Here is a 14,690-nt window from a genome sequence, read left to right as displayed (position 1 = left end):
GGTGGCAAAACAATGATATTTGACGGTGATAAGATAAACAGTTTCAAATAACTTACACGTTACTGGCCTCGGTAGATTCAAATTACCACCCTTTTCTACGTTTACCAAATCGTTTAAATGAACAACACGTGAGCGTGTTCGTTGAAGTTGAGAAATGCACGTACAACATTTTCTTCGATTATAATTGCATTCGTCTCTTTTTTATTCTAAATTTCAATTGAGACTCGAATACTTCAGATACGACGTGACGTGAAACCTTAAATTCGCACATTGTTTCAATTTAGTCCAATACGTTAGTCACAAATAATTAATTATTTCTAATATGGCATAAGATCCAATTGAGCGCACAGAGAATTACAAAATCAAATCCCATCCTTTCATGGTGACAAGATACGTACCCCTAATAAGTTCCTTCGATCTTCGATCGAATAATTCGTTTCTATTCGATGTAAGTTAGCGGGAAAAGGATCAGTTACTTGTTCGCAAAGCAAACTGGTCTAATGTCGGTAACGAGAACAGCGTAATAGTTCAATTGAACATTGGAGACAATTGTTTGAACGATGATTGTTCGTCAACGACCATTAGACGATACAAATGAGCAGGTAGCAGGTCGGGTCGACCGACTGCTTTTAGCTTTATGACCTTATACCGATGATTAAACAGAGAAATTTTGGCTATTATGCGCATGCAGCCCAGTTGGAAACCTCGAGGCATTTATAGGGTGAGTAATAGTTCCATATTTGGAGCAACTTTGGTACGAAAGCTTCTTTCGAGATTGTACCGGTATGCTACAGGCATTCCGTCTTGCGCTCTGCGGTGTGCTGAAATTTATCGCGAAACTTTATGATGAATTTCAAACGACAATTGCATTACCAAAAGCTTCTTCTCTTTGTATTCTAAAATACGTTCTATGTTTCGAGAATACCCCAAACTGTATTTTGTAAAAAATTGTAATGGTTAAATGTTTTTAGAATTTATAGAAAGTTCATTATTGAATATTGCAAAATGTCGTAGCGTAATAAAATTATTATTAGAAAATGGGCATAATGCGTGTAACTCGATTTACGTAGTACTTCGTAAGCAAATATATTTTTTCCAAATCTAATATTTTTATAAAATGTTAATAATTTTATTGCTAGGCTTTCAAGATATCACAGAAAATTCGGAGACCTTTACCGACGTCTCTATTTTATTATACAGTCGTACGTCACAACCAAATATTTGGTACTTTTTTCAGTGAAAATAAATATCCTCTTAGAGCAGAGTCAAACAAATTCGTCGTCGACGATCCAGTTTGTCTAGCGAAAATTAAAACTATCCTATACTCGAAATGTTCACAAAGGACTCGCAGTCAACGAAATTCTCGTCGACGCATAAAAAGATAAAAAGCTTTCTATTAAAATATATTTAAATCAGAAAATAAAAGTACTGAGATCACAAAATAACTAGAAAGATTATAAAACTTCCAACTTTTCAATAAATTTGTAGTTTCTAATAAAAATACGTTCAATTGCGATATCTAAGTAAAAAGATAAGGTGACGGTGGGTCGTAATCTGAAAAAATTTGTTCTAAACTTTAGACGGAGGGCATCACCATGAGACCAGGACTGCCAGGACAGAAAGGCGAAGCCGGACTTCCAGGAAGCCCAGGACCGAAAGGGGAGACAGGAATCGCCGGTGCCAAAGGATACAAAGGCGAACCAGGGCACAAGGGTGCAAAAGGCGATCATGGAAAAGAAGGTCCACGAGGAATTCAAGGATTCAAGGGTGAACCTGGTGCTCCGGGAGCACCGGGGCTTCCTGGCGCACCAGGTGAGAATGGAAGACCAGCAGAGAAAGGTGACAAAGGAGACACAGGACCAGAAGGGAAACCAGGCCCTGCAGGTGTGCCTGGACCACCAGGATTGCCTGGATTGAGCGGCTCTGGCGGAGTAAACGTTGGAGAAGCGAGTAAGAATATGCTCATTTTGTGATTTTTATCAAATGAAATTAAATAATCGATGGATCTGGTCATTAGATTTAAAAAGTGAAATAAAATACAAAAGGAAATGTAAAAGCTCAAATTGAAGATTCGATCAGTTGTCATCGAACGCGTAAGTTGATTGATATATTCTTAGAAGAAAAGATAACGAACGGTGCTGATTCCAATTTGGAAGCGATACGATGTCTTTACGTTTAGATTAATTAATGTTACGTGAAAAATTGTCTCCCTGAAAACCACGAATTAATTAGTGTTAAGGGAAAAGGGCGATAAGGGCGAGAGTGGTGCACGAGGATACAAAGGAGATAAGGGCACCAAAGGCGAGAAGGGAGACAAAGGTGATTCTGGACCAGCCGGAATTCCTGGTGTGAATGGTATCCAAGGACCGCAAGGCAACAAAGGCGAGCCAGGGAAGGACGGAGTTCCCGGAGCACCGGGAGTCATCGGTGCAAAGGGCGAAAAAGGTGAGAGAGGTCCGCCAGGAGCTACAGCTATAGCGAGCTCTGGAGACTACATCACTATCAAAGGTGAAAAAGGAGCAGAAGGCAAGAGAGGTAGAAGAGGGCGTCCTGGACCACCAGGACCGGTCGGCCCACCTGGGAAGACGGGAGCGATGGGAGAAATTGGGTTACCTGGATGGGCGGTATGAGAAAACTCCTTCTATACTTCTTATCTACTTTTCTTTTTCGTTTTTTATCGATCAAACCCTCGATTTCCGTTTGATTTCCTCGCCATTAGTAAAATAGAATTTCGTAACGTAATTTTCTTGTCGCTGTTTGCATGAATGGCTATGTATTATTTAATCTTGTATGCAGTGTTATGAAAAGCTATGTTTTTTTCTTGTTCCGAGTAAAATTTTTTATTTTGTTGACGGTATATGGGAGAAATAATCGTTTATAGCAATTTACTTACGATAAAGGATTGTAATAGAAAATAGATAACTAGGAACGAATCTTTGGAATATACCTTTCACAGATTGTACATTATATATGTATAACGATCCTAGAAGCTTCGCGTAGCTTCATCGAATGATTTAAACTTGTCCAAACTTGAACTTAATAAATGCATTTTGAATATACATTAAAGGCTTTCGATTATGTATTATATCTAATCAAAATATGAATAAGAAGAAACGCAAATTCTGATCTGATATTACAAAAACTTACATGTATCGCCATTTGTGTAAGCGAAGATCAATAATAATCGGAAACATAGCCGGCAGGCTGAATAGAGTTCTAAATTCCACGACATAGCAATGGCTTTTAACGGATTCCATAACTCTGAGGCCGTAGAGTTCTGAGTTTCAAGACATTGGATTAATTGACGACCGACTACCTTAACCTAGTAATAGACAAGTCAACGAATCTGCAGGCCTTGTCAGACACGCTCTCGTGTCATGCTGAGTTCTCTGCATACATAATCGAAGTTTAAATTATCGGTTACTGTTTTAAGCTAATACGAGCTAAAGAATTTAATAATTTTAGTTAGTAGAAATTCCGAAGAAAATTAATATAATGCAACATATTCTCAGTAGTACAATATATAAGATAAGTCAAATTCATCTTTACATACTGTGAAAGGATTTTTCTAATTGGTCGTGTTTTAACAAAATTACATAATTAACATATACTCCCTACTACTGGAAACAATTACGATTATAATTATCCACTTACATATAAAAATGTAGTCTAAAATGAGAATATACTTTTTCCAATGCTATGTTCCAATGCACAGAACTCCATGAAAGTGAGTATTACATAGAACTTACATAATCCTAATAGATAAGATAAGAACAATTTATCCCTTAATTTTAACTGTGTCGGCATTCAATCATAATTTCGTTGATTAATTACTTTGAATAGCGTTAATAGACTAATTTACCTCTGTTAACTACGTAATAATCCGGTCATAAAATTAGAAATCACACCAATCGACCAAAGTGTATGCTAGATTGAACTGCACGCGAGATTAATTAAAGGTTTAATGAACATAGAATATTCATGAACAGGAAGGTAGAACATGAACGCTATGTATCGGTAACTACTTCTAACAGGGTCGTCCTGGAACTCCCGGACTTCCTGGACCTGTTGGACCAGTGGGGCCCAAGGGAGAAAAAGGAGAACCCGGTACACCGAGCCCTTACGGAGTCTCTGTCGGCGTAAGTACGATTCACCGATTCTCATTAAAATCGAAATACCCGTAAGCAATTCCCTCTGAAATCAATGGGATCCGTGTTACAGAGAAATTAGGCGAATTAGGAGAAACGTAGTACGCCGCAGAAAATAGTTTTAAATACATATATGTACAGAAAATAAACTCGAATTTTCGACTAATAATTTTCTGAATATTAAATATTGGACTATCAAATATTTGGAATATTATTTGTATTTTGAAATATGTATGTTATTCCTTCCTATCTTACGTTTAATAAAAATTCTATGCACTGAGGAAATCTACATAATAGATGAGAAAAAATTAGAAAATTTTTCCAATAAATTCGGTAGAGTGGCTAATGTCATCTTTCGCGCTTTAAGAATTATTCTGGCTAAGTTGATGCGAGGGAAAAATCGGTAGGTAAACACAAAGTGTTAAAGAGCTTGCAGCGCGGAACAAATAAAGATAATGGATGCATTTTTTATCCTGTCTCGTAGCGGGGGAAAGGTTGAAGTGGAGATATACACACGGTGATTTATAACTCTCGCCATAAAGTTTTCGAAATTGTCAAAGAGAAGTCATTTTGGCTAAAAAAGAAAAATGTCACGGGAACACAAAATTTATAGTTACTCGCAATTGAAGTACACTTTTGTGCACAGCCCAGAACTTAAAAAGATAGAACATTGAAAATATTATCCTCAAACTTACACGACGAGTATAACGGGGAAGATATAACACCAAAGAAAATAAAGCTATACAATGAAAACCCATTACTTCCTACAAACTTCCTCCCCGTCTAAAATTTTTTTTTCTCTCTTTTGTCCGATTCGATTCGATTCTTTCCAGAGCTGTTTAATCACTGTTACGACATGAAACCCTCGTACGAGTTGTGCCACGAACGAGCAGTCTCGAACATTTTTTAGTCGGAACGACCACTTCGTGAAGCTCGCGAAACTAGTAACAGTGCTCGTACATCACCGTGTACACTCGCAAGTCTCATTGAACGAGCCATAGAACGTGTAGAGTGACGGAAATTAATGCAAGTGTGCGCTTGACGCCCCGTTCCTTCTCTTTTTATTCTATTTTTTTCCCCTCCTAGTATCCCTCTCACATCTACTCTGCTTGTTCTTTTTCATCTTTGTCGGCTAGCGAAGCCGCGACTCGATTTATTCGGCGTCCCAAACAGAAATTCGTCGAAATTTCGTCGTCGCAGTTGACAAGCGACGAACACGAAACGAATGCGCGTGGCAGGCTTTAATTCACTACACTTTGGTTTAAAAGCCGGGCCAACGTAAGGCAAATTCGCTGCTTTCATTGCGCTTTCGAACGGACTCGCACGCACCAAGGCACGTACTGTGATTTATTCCGACATCCACTTAGCGAAACTGGCTCAAGTATCTTCTCTTCAGGATTATATATCTAAACATTGCTTTGCAGAAATTAGTTTGCATATACGAATAACATAATTAGAACTTAAATCAGAGAATCCTGATATTATACATTAGCTTCTCGACCAGTAATGCACGTATCCACTGCATATAAATAATTTTGTGTAATATACGCTATAAAAATTGTATCATTCAGAAGTTTATTTTCAATGTTAATGCGTACGGTCGCCTCGATTCTTAGTGTATAATTGTAATTCGTATAATATTCGTGTAAATCAATTTCATATCTGTCTGTCTAAATGACGTTCAGATCAAAGGCGATAAGGGAGACGATGGTTTCCCTGGAATTCCTGGACAACCTGGAAGAGACGGTCAAAGAGGACCTCCAGGGCCACCCGGACCACCCGGACCACCGTCTCAAGGAAACTATATTCCAGTTCCGGGTCCCCCGGGGCCTCCTGGGCCACCAGGACCACCTGGACTATCTTTGATTGGACAGAAAGGAGAACCAGGAATTGGTAGAAGTCACATCTTTGGCGAAAGAGACTATTACGGAGTTAGACAGGGTAAGAAAGATTCATTGATCATAAATAACATAATTTAAGTATCATATGCAAAAAATATTTGACCACCTCTACTTAAAAGTATGTCATCGATTAAAAAATTTCGTATTATGTACTTCCTCGATTGTTTCTGTATCGAATCTTCCGTTAATTTTATCGCTAAGTCGAATTTAAAGCTGCAAATATCAATGACAATTTCCCTCGTTTCGGTAGATTTTTCACAAGAGGATTGCTTAAAGTATCCAAATTCCAAGCTGACTTTTCTCTAAATTCTTGAATTTTGTAGAACACATGGTGATTCTAAGCTTCTGGTGTCCCTGTATATTTTACTCAGATTAACAAATATAAGAAAGATATTGAAAAACTATTAAATTTGCAGTTCCAAAGAATATAAAAGATTTTAAACACAATATGTTCTTTGGCACGCTGCAAGGACCTAGAACTAGTCTAGACGAATTGAAGGCTCTGCGAGAACTAAAGCAACTGAAGGAACTTAAAGAACATTTAGGTAACGCACTAAATGTAAAATATCGTAAAACGACGTTTCTAAAAGACATTAATTTTCTTGGTGTATTCTAAATTAAAAAAAACTGCATAGTAAAGTGTAATGCGTCTTTAAAAACACATCCTAATTACCTATAAAACTTTTATAAGGTGCTGCAACCACCGCAACTAGAGGTCCCTTAGAAAGTACCACGAAGATCGTACCAGGAGCTGTGACTTTCCAAAATACCGAAGCTATGACCAAAGTAAATCTTTCAATATCGTCAAAACATGATTTTTTAACGATATACGTATAATACTCTAATTATTATAACTTTTAATGCTTCTATTACTACATATTTAGATGTCTGCCGTGAGCCCAGTTGGAACATTAGCTTATATCATTGACGAACAAGCTCTGCTCGTTAGAGTGAACAATGGCTGGCAATACATCGCAGTTAGTATAAAAATTTTCCTATTTATTCTATCTTTACGCTCTACTTGTAATATTTACTCAAAAGTCGATTAATATATAATTCATTCGTGTAAATTCTAACACAATGTACAGAAGAAGATCCATTGAGACAAAACATTTAACTAGAAAGCTTCATCGATATTACACAATATTTTATCAAACGCAACTTTTTCCTTTTGTTAATGATAATTATTGTATATCAGCTAAGAATATAAATCTTTAATCTTACATATTTAGCAAACTACAGGACTTCAATTTAATTCAAGATATTTATGCTGTGTTCTGTAGTTGGGTTCGCTTCTACCAATAACTACACCAGCACCACCAACCACGTCACCGCCTCCGGTGAATCCACCTTTCGAGGCTTCCAACCTGATCAACCAGATACCCGTAAAAGCAGACGGAACAGGGGTGAGTTACTATCTTAATCCTGTTGAGTGTAAAACGTTATCGATAAGAGGTGGACTAATGCATTACTTAATTACAATTGAATTTTCTTCCTGCTTCCAAAGTGGTATCCACGGATGGTAAGATATTGGCATGATTAATCTTTCGACGTTATCGTCCTCTTACACGTTCCTTCTTTCAGTTTTTATAATTTTCACAAGAACGCTTCGTTCCATTTCATTTTCGTTAAGTACGAAGAAGAGAAACGAATTTTCATTACCTACTGAACGAATCGTTCTTAATTCTTGTTGCACTAAAATCTTTTAGCATATTACAAAGAAGATTGACGGCAAGCTATATCGAAAATTTAGAGAAAGATTTATCTCTTCGTCAATTGTACGCATTAACGTGCCTAAGATCTAGAAATCTGCTTAATACACGTAGGAATTCAAGTATCTATTTGGAAGCTGGACCTAAGAGAACTGCATATACTGAAACTACAATTTACAGATTGCAGTATGATTGTAACGTGGAAGGATGAGCGATTATAGGGCTTTTCATAAACCAAGTCCATTCTATGGCCCCCTGGGAACTGGAATTACAATATACGTATATTATTATAAACAAAAACTACAATTTTCAGAAAAATGATTCTTTGATTAGCAAAATGCTATATATTGGCAAAATATATACCAAAACCTTTCTTTGACATATACTACACTACTTTGAAATATCATTTATTTCAATATTTGAAGCTCTTCCAAAAAACAGGAGGTGTTTTTATATTTTAAGAAACGATGAAAGTCTATTATCTGTGCTAAGATATAAATAAATAATAATTCCACTTTTATTCTTATTTGCTAACATCGTTCTTCGTACAATCATTCTCCTTGTAGAAAAAAATTCCTGTTAAAATGGTATTTTCAATTCTTTCTACGTCCAATCTCCGCTTGCCTAAATATTTTCCATTACTGACAATAAACGCCAATTCATACAAGAACGTCGCATTGATATCACAATTTCCAGTTACGAATGGCTGCTTTGAACGAGCCATTTACGGGAGACATGCACGGTGTACGTGGAGCTGACTACGCTTGTTATCGACAAGCGAAGCGAGCTGGTTTGAGGGGTACGTTCCGAGCATTCCTCAGCTCCAGAGTTCAAAATGTTGACAGCATCGTGAGACTTGGGGACCGTGATCTTCCTATCGTTAACATAAAGGTGACAAGCAATATATAGATTCCGAACGATTTATTTATGAAAGTATTTCAGCCAAGTTTCCAAGCAATTTTCCATAAGCGCGTCGCGCGTGTTACGAAACATTTGTTTCCGATCCCCTAGGGCGATGTACTTTTCAACTCGTGGAAAGAGATGTTCAACGGAAACGGGGCCTACTTCTCGCAAAATCCAAGGATTTACAGTTTCAATGGCAAAAATATCCTCACCGACTTTGCATGGTAACTATCTCGTTTATTTATCTTTTTGTCCCATAATAAAATAAAGTTTTATATTTCTGGTAATCCATATGTATACGTAATTATAAAAGCGCAAAATGAGGCATGACTTTTTGACAGATTCATCGACTTTTCAGACAATAATACATTCTGGTAGTTAGCTTTAGCTAAACTTACGATACGGCCGAATCAATGTTCTAAGGAATGTTTTATAAAAACCTTTTTCGCGAGATCTGCTACAACTTCGTGATTTAATTAAATATATTTCTTTTATTTCGATATAATTATAGATACACTTGTAAGAATTATCTAGTACAATGTATATTTTGTACAAAAAAAAAAAAAGAAAGTTGAAATATAAATCAAAGCGAAATTAAAGACTAGAGCTAAGATAGAGCCAAACTTATCATCGTCTGATATTTCAGGCCAGAAAAGGTGGCATGGCACGGATCGCACAAATTAGGAGACCGGGCAATGGACACGTATTGCGACGCTTGGCATTCAAGTAGTTCGGATCGTTACGGATTAGGATCACCGTTAACTGGGGGACGCCTCTTGGAGCAAGTTCGTTATTCCTGCGACAACAAGTTCGCGCTGCTCTGTATAGAAGTAACCAGCGAGACCACAAGAAGGAGGAGAAGCGTCGAAGTTTCGGAGGATGAGGACGAAATGTCGGAGAACGATTATAAGGAGTACTTGGATTCTCTGATGGAAAACTAACCCTTCTACCGTTCCCCTTCCCATCTCTTCTATGCCATTTTTCTCTCTGTCTTTTAACATACGTAAAATACACGGCAACAACATCGTTGTATAGATAGAAATCGAGATGAGTCAATCGCGTATCGTTCCTGTTTGATGAACTGTATAATGAAAAGCAATAGAAAAAGAAAAGAGAAGAAAACATAACAAAAAAAACAAAAAATGTTCAAACAGGAGAATACGATGAATACACAATAAAAACAGAGTAATCATCTCGTTTCTAATCAGCGTGAAATCTATCTGTAATTCGAAAGGTTATAACCCTAATCGCGAGTCATTAGCTAACGCTTTATACCGAGTTTCCGTTCTCTCTTTAAGAAATAAGACTGATCGTCTAGACATCGTTCATCAGTGTTTCATATCGACTACTCGCCTGTACTCTTAATCCGTCATCGTTATCGAGCGTCGGAAAAACGCGACATCACCGGTTTCTTCGACGCGCGTCAACCAACTCGACGCTATTAGAAGTTCCCTACGTCACGATAAACGTCCAGTACTTAGAACGCTGCCACGAGAGGAGATTCTTTGAAGCGTGTTCAAAGATGTTCACCATTCGAGTCATAATTTACTGTTTAAGGGATTAAAGAACGAAACAAAAAGAACAAAAAGGAAAAAAAAATTGCAGAAAAAGCAGAACGTAAACTAACGACTGCCCTAATAAAACTGCCTAATAAAAATGTCGGAATTCATATCCGCAATCGAATTACATTTACACTTTAGCCAATACATATGAGTGTGTATGTTAGATATAAGAAACGAATCGATTAAAAAAAAAAACAAATAAATAAAGGATTCCGTATAAGATGATTGAGTTTTTTGCATCCGGAATCCAGATTTATGCTCTGTGTACAATTCGCGGCAGACGCGTTTGGTGCGATAGTAAATTGCATGATTGTACAGTAAGGATGTAAGTACTTATACTTACGGTGCTACAGGCCCATAAATGTAACAGTATGTATATGCGATGAAAGGATTATTTAGAAATTGGATTAACAATCGCGAACAGTTGTGGAATATGCTTCTAAAACTATTTCGGCGTATATGTAGCAATATTTTATAACTTACGTATAGTTCTCGTTGGAAAAGAAACACGTTGTATACACCATTCCGCGAGCTGTCGCTGTCTTAATCGTCATTGGCCTCTGCTTTTACATCGAGCATAAATCGAGTCTAAGTCAGTGTCTATAATTCGAAGATACGATATATTACTAACGTTAAACTAATTTATTACGATTAAGTAGAGAGAACGTCGGTCTATACCTTTAGGTTGTCAGCATGCTTGTTGGCGAATCGATTTCACTCCTGAAAAATAAGAAATAATGAAAATTCTCCCGATGCCGTAATGTAGGTCTTGACGTACCGATGTAAAACCAACTATCCTTCGATATAGTTTGCACCGACGACCGTTTTAGTTCGAAATTTTGTATTATTTGTACACTTTATTATTGTCTTTCTAAATAAAGAACGGAAAGTGCATCTAACGGACTCTTGAATTGAATTCGATCTATCGATATCATGTAATGTTACGACACTCGAAAATCGATTAATCTAATATTCGCGCTATGTTCAAATTGGAGAGATGATTTCTCATTGAAACATGTGCGATTTATTTAAAAAAGAATATATGTATAAGATATTTAAATTTTAGTGTATGTAGAAACATAACTATTTCACTACATGAAGCTGTTTTGAAGACTATTTACTTCATCCCATTTTGTCAAACAATGTCTATCTAAACGTTGTTAATAGTTGCTGAAACAATGATACCATAAAAGTAAGTACAATATTTATGTATTTTTTAATTAATGCTTTAATTGTTTTTAATTAATACTGACTATTGTTGTTGGAATATAAGATATATAATTTACTATTGAGATTAAGATTAAGATTTATAGAAAACACATCGTTGCAAAAATTGTAAAAGTTTAATTCATATAGTATCATACATTTTTTTAAGATTATCTCTTTCACGATGTAATTAGGATTTTAAAACAGCAAGCGCTTCCGTGAATTTTAAACCTTCTAAAATATATGCTAAATTTTCCATCGATGCATCTACATCTTCTTCCGCCCAAATTTCCAACATATTTTTACATTGCTCGTACGGCGTTGGTTTCCCTTGAAAAAATGTAATCTAGAAAAAGATATAGATTGTAATTAGTGAGCTGTGATTTTTTAAGCTTCTACGTTATAAAATTTGTTTCTACCTCTTCACTCGTGTAACCAAACTTGGTTGCTAACTTTTTCCAATCGTTTTTCAGAATTTCTGATAATTTCGCCACCATATCAGGTGTCACTTTCGTCAATTTTCGTCCTTTCGTATCCGTATTTTCGGCTTCAACTTGTTCACTCTCTTGCTTGAGAACATCTTCGTTAAATTCTTGATCGTTCGCTTCTGGCGGTGGAGTTTCCTCTGTTTCTAATTTTATATCCGACTGTGTCTGCTTCAAGAATCAGAAACAATTCACTTTTAAATCTACATGGTAAATTCACTTTGGAGATCTAACATAGATTAATGAAACAAAGGTGTTACACTCACTGGCCTATCTTTAGCGATTTTTTTAATCATTGTTTCGAGATATTCAGGTAATTTATTAATAGGATAATTCCCATGGACAAAAAAATGAGGACTACGTCTAGCTAGTAATCTCAATGCTCGCCAACCAAAATTCCCATCATTTACTTTCCTGTGACAAATAAACAACAATAATATAATTAAAAATAATATAATAACAACACAGAAATATATAAAATAAAAGATTTACTTGTATTCATCTTCTACCATTGCATTAGGATCTAATTGCATAATAGCTTCTTCAAAATATGTCTCTAAAGATGGAAGGAAGTCTCTTTCTTTAGATTTACATGCTTCAAGATTATTGGGGCATAAGTTCCATAATTTCGTGAGTTCTGGGCTGCAAAGCAATTAAATTCAATTGTATATAATGTATTTTCTAATAGAGAAAAAAAATAAATAGTTCTTTCTATGGTTTCTTACTTTCCCATATGGTACTTTCCTACTGCTTGAGCGTCTCTAATGACATCTCCAATTCTACGCCTTGGTCTCTTTGGTTTTTTTGATTCCTCTATGTCGGCGCTAGAATCTGGAGTTGGTCTTTTAAATGGTGGGCATCCTTCATTTTTCCAAGCATTCCAGTGCTCTTCGCGTTTCAATATATTTTTAACAGTTTCTGCAAATGTTGGACCATCGGGAGGTGTTTCTGTCAGTAAGGCGTATACTTGCTCTGTGGTTCCTTTTACCCATTCTACTTGGTCAGGCTTTAGTTCATGTGTTTCACTTAAAAAATACAAAATTTATTGAGACTTTGAAATATAAATAACCTGAAACACTATTTAAGGAAAGCAGACCTTGTCTCATAGCCACTGGCAAGGAAGCTTTGGAAAACAAACATCGTTTTATAGCTTTCAAAGTCATTTTACTAATAATTCATTAAAAATGTGCAATTCTAACAAGAGGAATTGTGAATTCGATTGTAATAAAATACAAGTGTATATAAAGATATGTACAAATTATAGATACTTACGCTTTAAATTTAACAGTGCTATTAAGATATTGGAAAAGAATGAGAAATTGCAGCAATACATATCGTCTGAAATTTGAATCAGATAGTTGTAGCTCCAACAATTTTTGATTTGTTAAATATTTTGCAAAATAAGGGGTTTCCTTGTGAGATCCCTCCATGGAAGATTCAACTTTAACACATGTTGAAGGATAATTACGTTGTTCTTCCAATTTAAAAGATGAAAATGCTGACAGTACACTTGAAGCATGCTAAACAAATAAAATATTTATGACAAAAGAGTATGAAAATACAAAAAGTTATAAGAATACAATAATTTAATCTTACCGTTGAAAATATCTTCCAGTGCATTTTTAGGTATAATTGATTGGGATTTCTGAAAAAATCTTGGAGTGCCCAAAATTTTCTATATAAATTATAATCAATTGGTACTTTAGTCTCATTAGATTTATCATCGTCCTTAGTTATTTGTTCCAAATCGTCTCCCTCTGATTTTTCAGAGCCAAATTCTGTATGATTCTCCAAATTAAATTCACTAACAATATTAAGACCAGACCTCTCAGAAAAAGGAAAAAACTTAGCCAGGAATAAAAGAATTCTTCCACAAAATACAGTTTGTTGTGATCTAGATAACCTTCTAAGTAAGTCATTGCACATCCTTAACAAATTGTTTTTACAGGCACTAAAGAATAAATCTTCCTTCCACACAACCACATTGTTCTCAACAAAAGTAAACAACTGTTCGCATCTGTCGAGTGTCATAGAATCAAATATATCACCAAGTAGCATCACTGGCATACTTGCAGTTGCTAAGTCTTTTCTGCATAATTCAATGCAGAATGTAATGTAAGTCTCAAGCAGAGGCACATTACTTGATAGATTTTCAGATAATATTACAAGAAGAGTATCTCTTAATGCTTGATCAATTGCAGCTTTTCTATCACTATCATTTGTACACCGTTCGACACATTTCTTTTGAAATATTTGTATATCTGACAGCTTAAAACACTGTTGCAAATAATCCTAGAAAAACGGGAAATCATTTAAAATCATATATCATATAACCTCGAAAGTATTATCAATTTTTATAATTCTTACACTATATTCTTTTCTTAAAACTTCGAACATGGCCATTGTATAAAACAAATTTTTATAATTATATTCTTTTATCTTAAAATATGAACAATATCTTTCTACTACATATCAAGTATCTCATAAACTATCAAGATCTACGCTTATACCACAATCGTACAAGCAGATCTCAACGTCAACACTTGCTAGGGGATACTGTCCGAAAATTGAATTGTACAAAATTTGTCTATAGTCTATCTAACAAGACAAGGCAGTGAACGTAAACAAAATTTGATTACTGTGGCTACGATGATTGACTACTGGCGTATCGCTTGAATGAGGTTAGTCAATGATTATATCCCGTGGTAGGGGACGTCACGATTATACGACGACCTGCATTTCTCCAATCCGCCACTGAGGGCGTTACTGCAGA

At 35.8% G+C, this 14,690-nt stretch overlaps 2 protein-coding genes across 13 annotated transcripts in view; one reads left to right on the top strand and one right to left on the bottom strand.

The window, feature by feature from the left end:
* LOC117231243 (collagen alpha-1(XVIII) chain) overlaps positions 1-11,120 on the top strand; it is a 344,917-nt gene extending 333,797 nt beyond the window's left edge. For 3 of the 10 annotated variants that reach the window (XM_033489490.1, XM_033489482.1, XM_033489492.1), the window contains 14 exons: positions 692-721; positions 1,581-1,950; positions 2,233-2,624; positions 3,716-3,727; positions 4,035-4,139; positions 5,834-6,089; positions 6,466-6,594; positions 6,741-6,835; positions 6,934-7,026; positions 7,333-7,455; positions 7,557-7,571; positions 8,458-8,652; positions 8,773-8,888; positions 9,311-11,120. In XM_033489490.1, coding sequence (XP_033345381.1) covers positions 692-721; positions 1,581-1,950; positions 2,233-2,624; positions 3,716-3,727; positions 4,035-4,139; positions 5,834-6,089; positions 6,466-6,594; positions 6,741-6,835; positions 6,934-7,026; positions 7,333-7,455; positions 7,557-7,571; positions 8,458-8,652; positions 8,773-8,888; positions 9,311-9,605 — 2,226 coding nt within the window. In that variant the 3' untranslated portion in view covers positions 9,606-11,120. The remainder of the gene's footprint in view (positions 1-691; positions 722-1,580; positions 1,951-2,232; positions 2,625-3,715; positions 3,728-4,034; positions 4,140-5,833; positions 6,090-6,465; positions 6,595-6,740; positions 6,836-6,933; positions 7,027-7,332; positions 7,456-7,556; positions 7,572-8,457; positions 8,653-8,772; positions 8,889-9,310) is intronic. The other 7 variants (XM_033489488.1, XM_033489486.1, XM_033489483.1 and 4 more) reach the window with 7 other exon arrangements.
* Positions 11,121-11,547: 427 nt separating this feature from the next.
* On the bottom strand, positions 11,548-14,582 carry LOC117231292 (THO complex subunit 1). 3 transcript variants are annotated; one of them, XM_033489609.1, is made up of 9 exons: positions 14,285-14,582; positions 13,514-14,209; positions 13,190-13,437; positions 13,014-13,040; positions 12,643-12,942; positions 12,410-12,559; positions 12,184-12,331; positions 11,852-12,088; positions 11,548-11,778 (listed from the first exon to the last, which is right to left on the bottom strand). In XM_033489609.1, exons 1-9 carry the CDS (start codon positions 14,318-14,320, stop codon positions 11,623-11,625), a joined length of 1,998 nt encoding a protein of 665 aa, XP_033345500.1. In that variant the 5' UTR covers positions 14,321-14,582; the 3' UTR covers positions 11,548-11,622. The 3 variants fall into 3 exon arrangements, with proteins under 3 accessions (XP_033345500.1, XP_033345501.1, XP_033345502.1); XM_033489610.1 differs by lacking the exon at positions 13,014-13,040 and having other exon boundaries at positions 14,285-14,581; XM_033489611.1 differs by lacking the exon at positions 13,014-13,040 and having other exon boundaries at positions 11,852-12,085; positions 14,285-14,581.
* Positions 14,583-14,690: the final 108 nt, after the last annotated feature.

Source organism: Bombus vosnesenskii, unplaced genomic scaffold (assembly GCF_011952255.1).
Source record: "Bombus vosnesenskii isolate JDL3184/JDL3185 unplaced genomic scaffold, Bvos_JDL3184-5_v1.1 scf7180000013272, whole genome shotgun sequence".
In the NCBI taxonomy this organism is placed as follows: domain Eukaryota; kingdom Metazoa; phylum Arthropoda; class Insecta; order Hymenoptera; family Apidae; genus Bombus; species Bombus vosnesenskii.
This window is presented reverse-complemented; position numbering and strand designations above follow the sequence as displayed.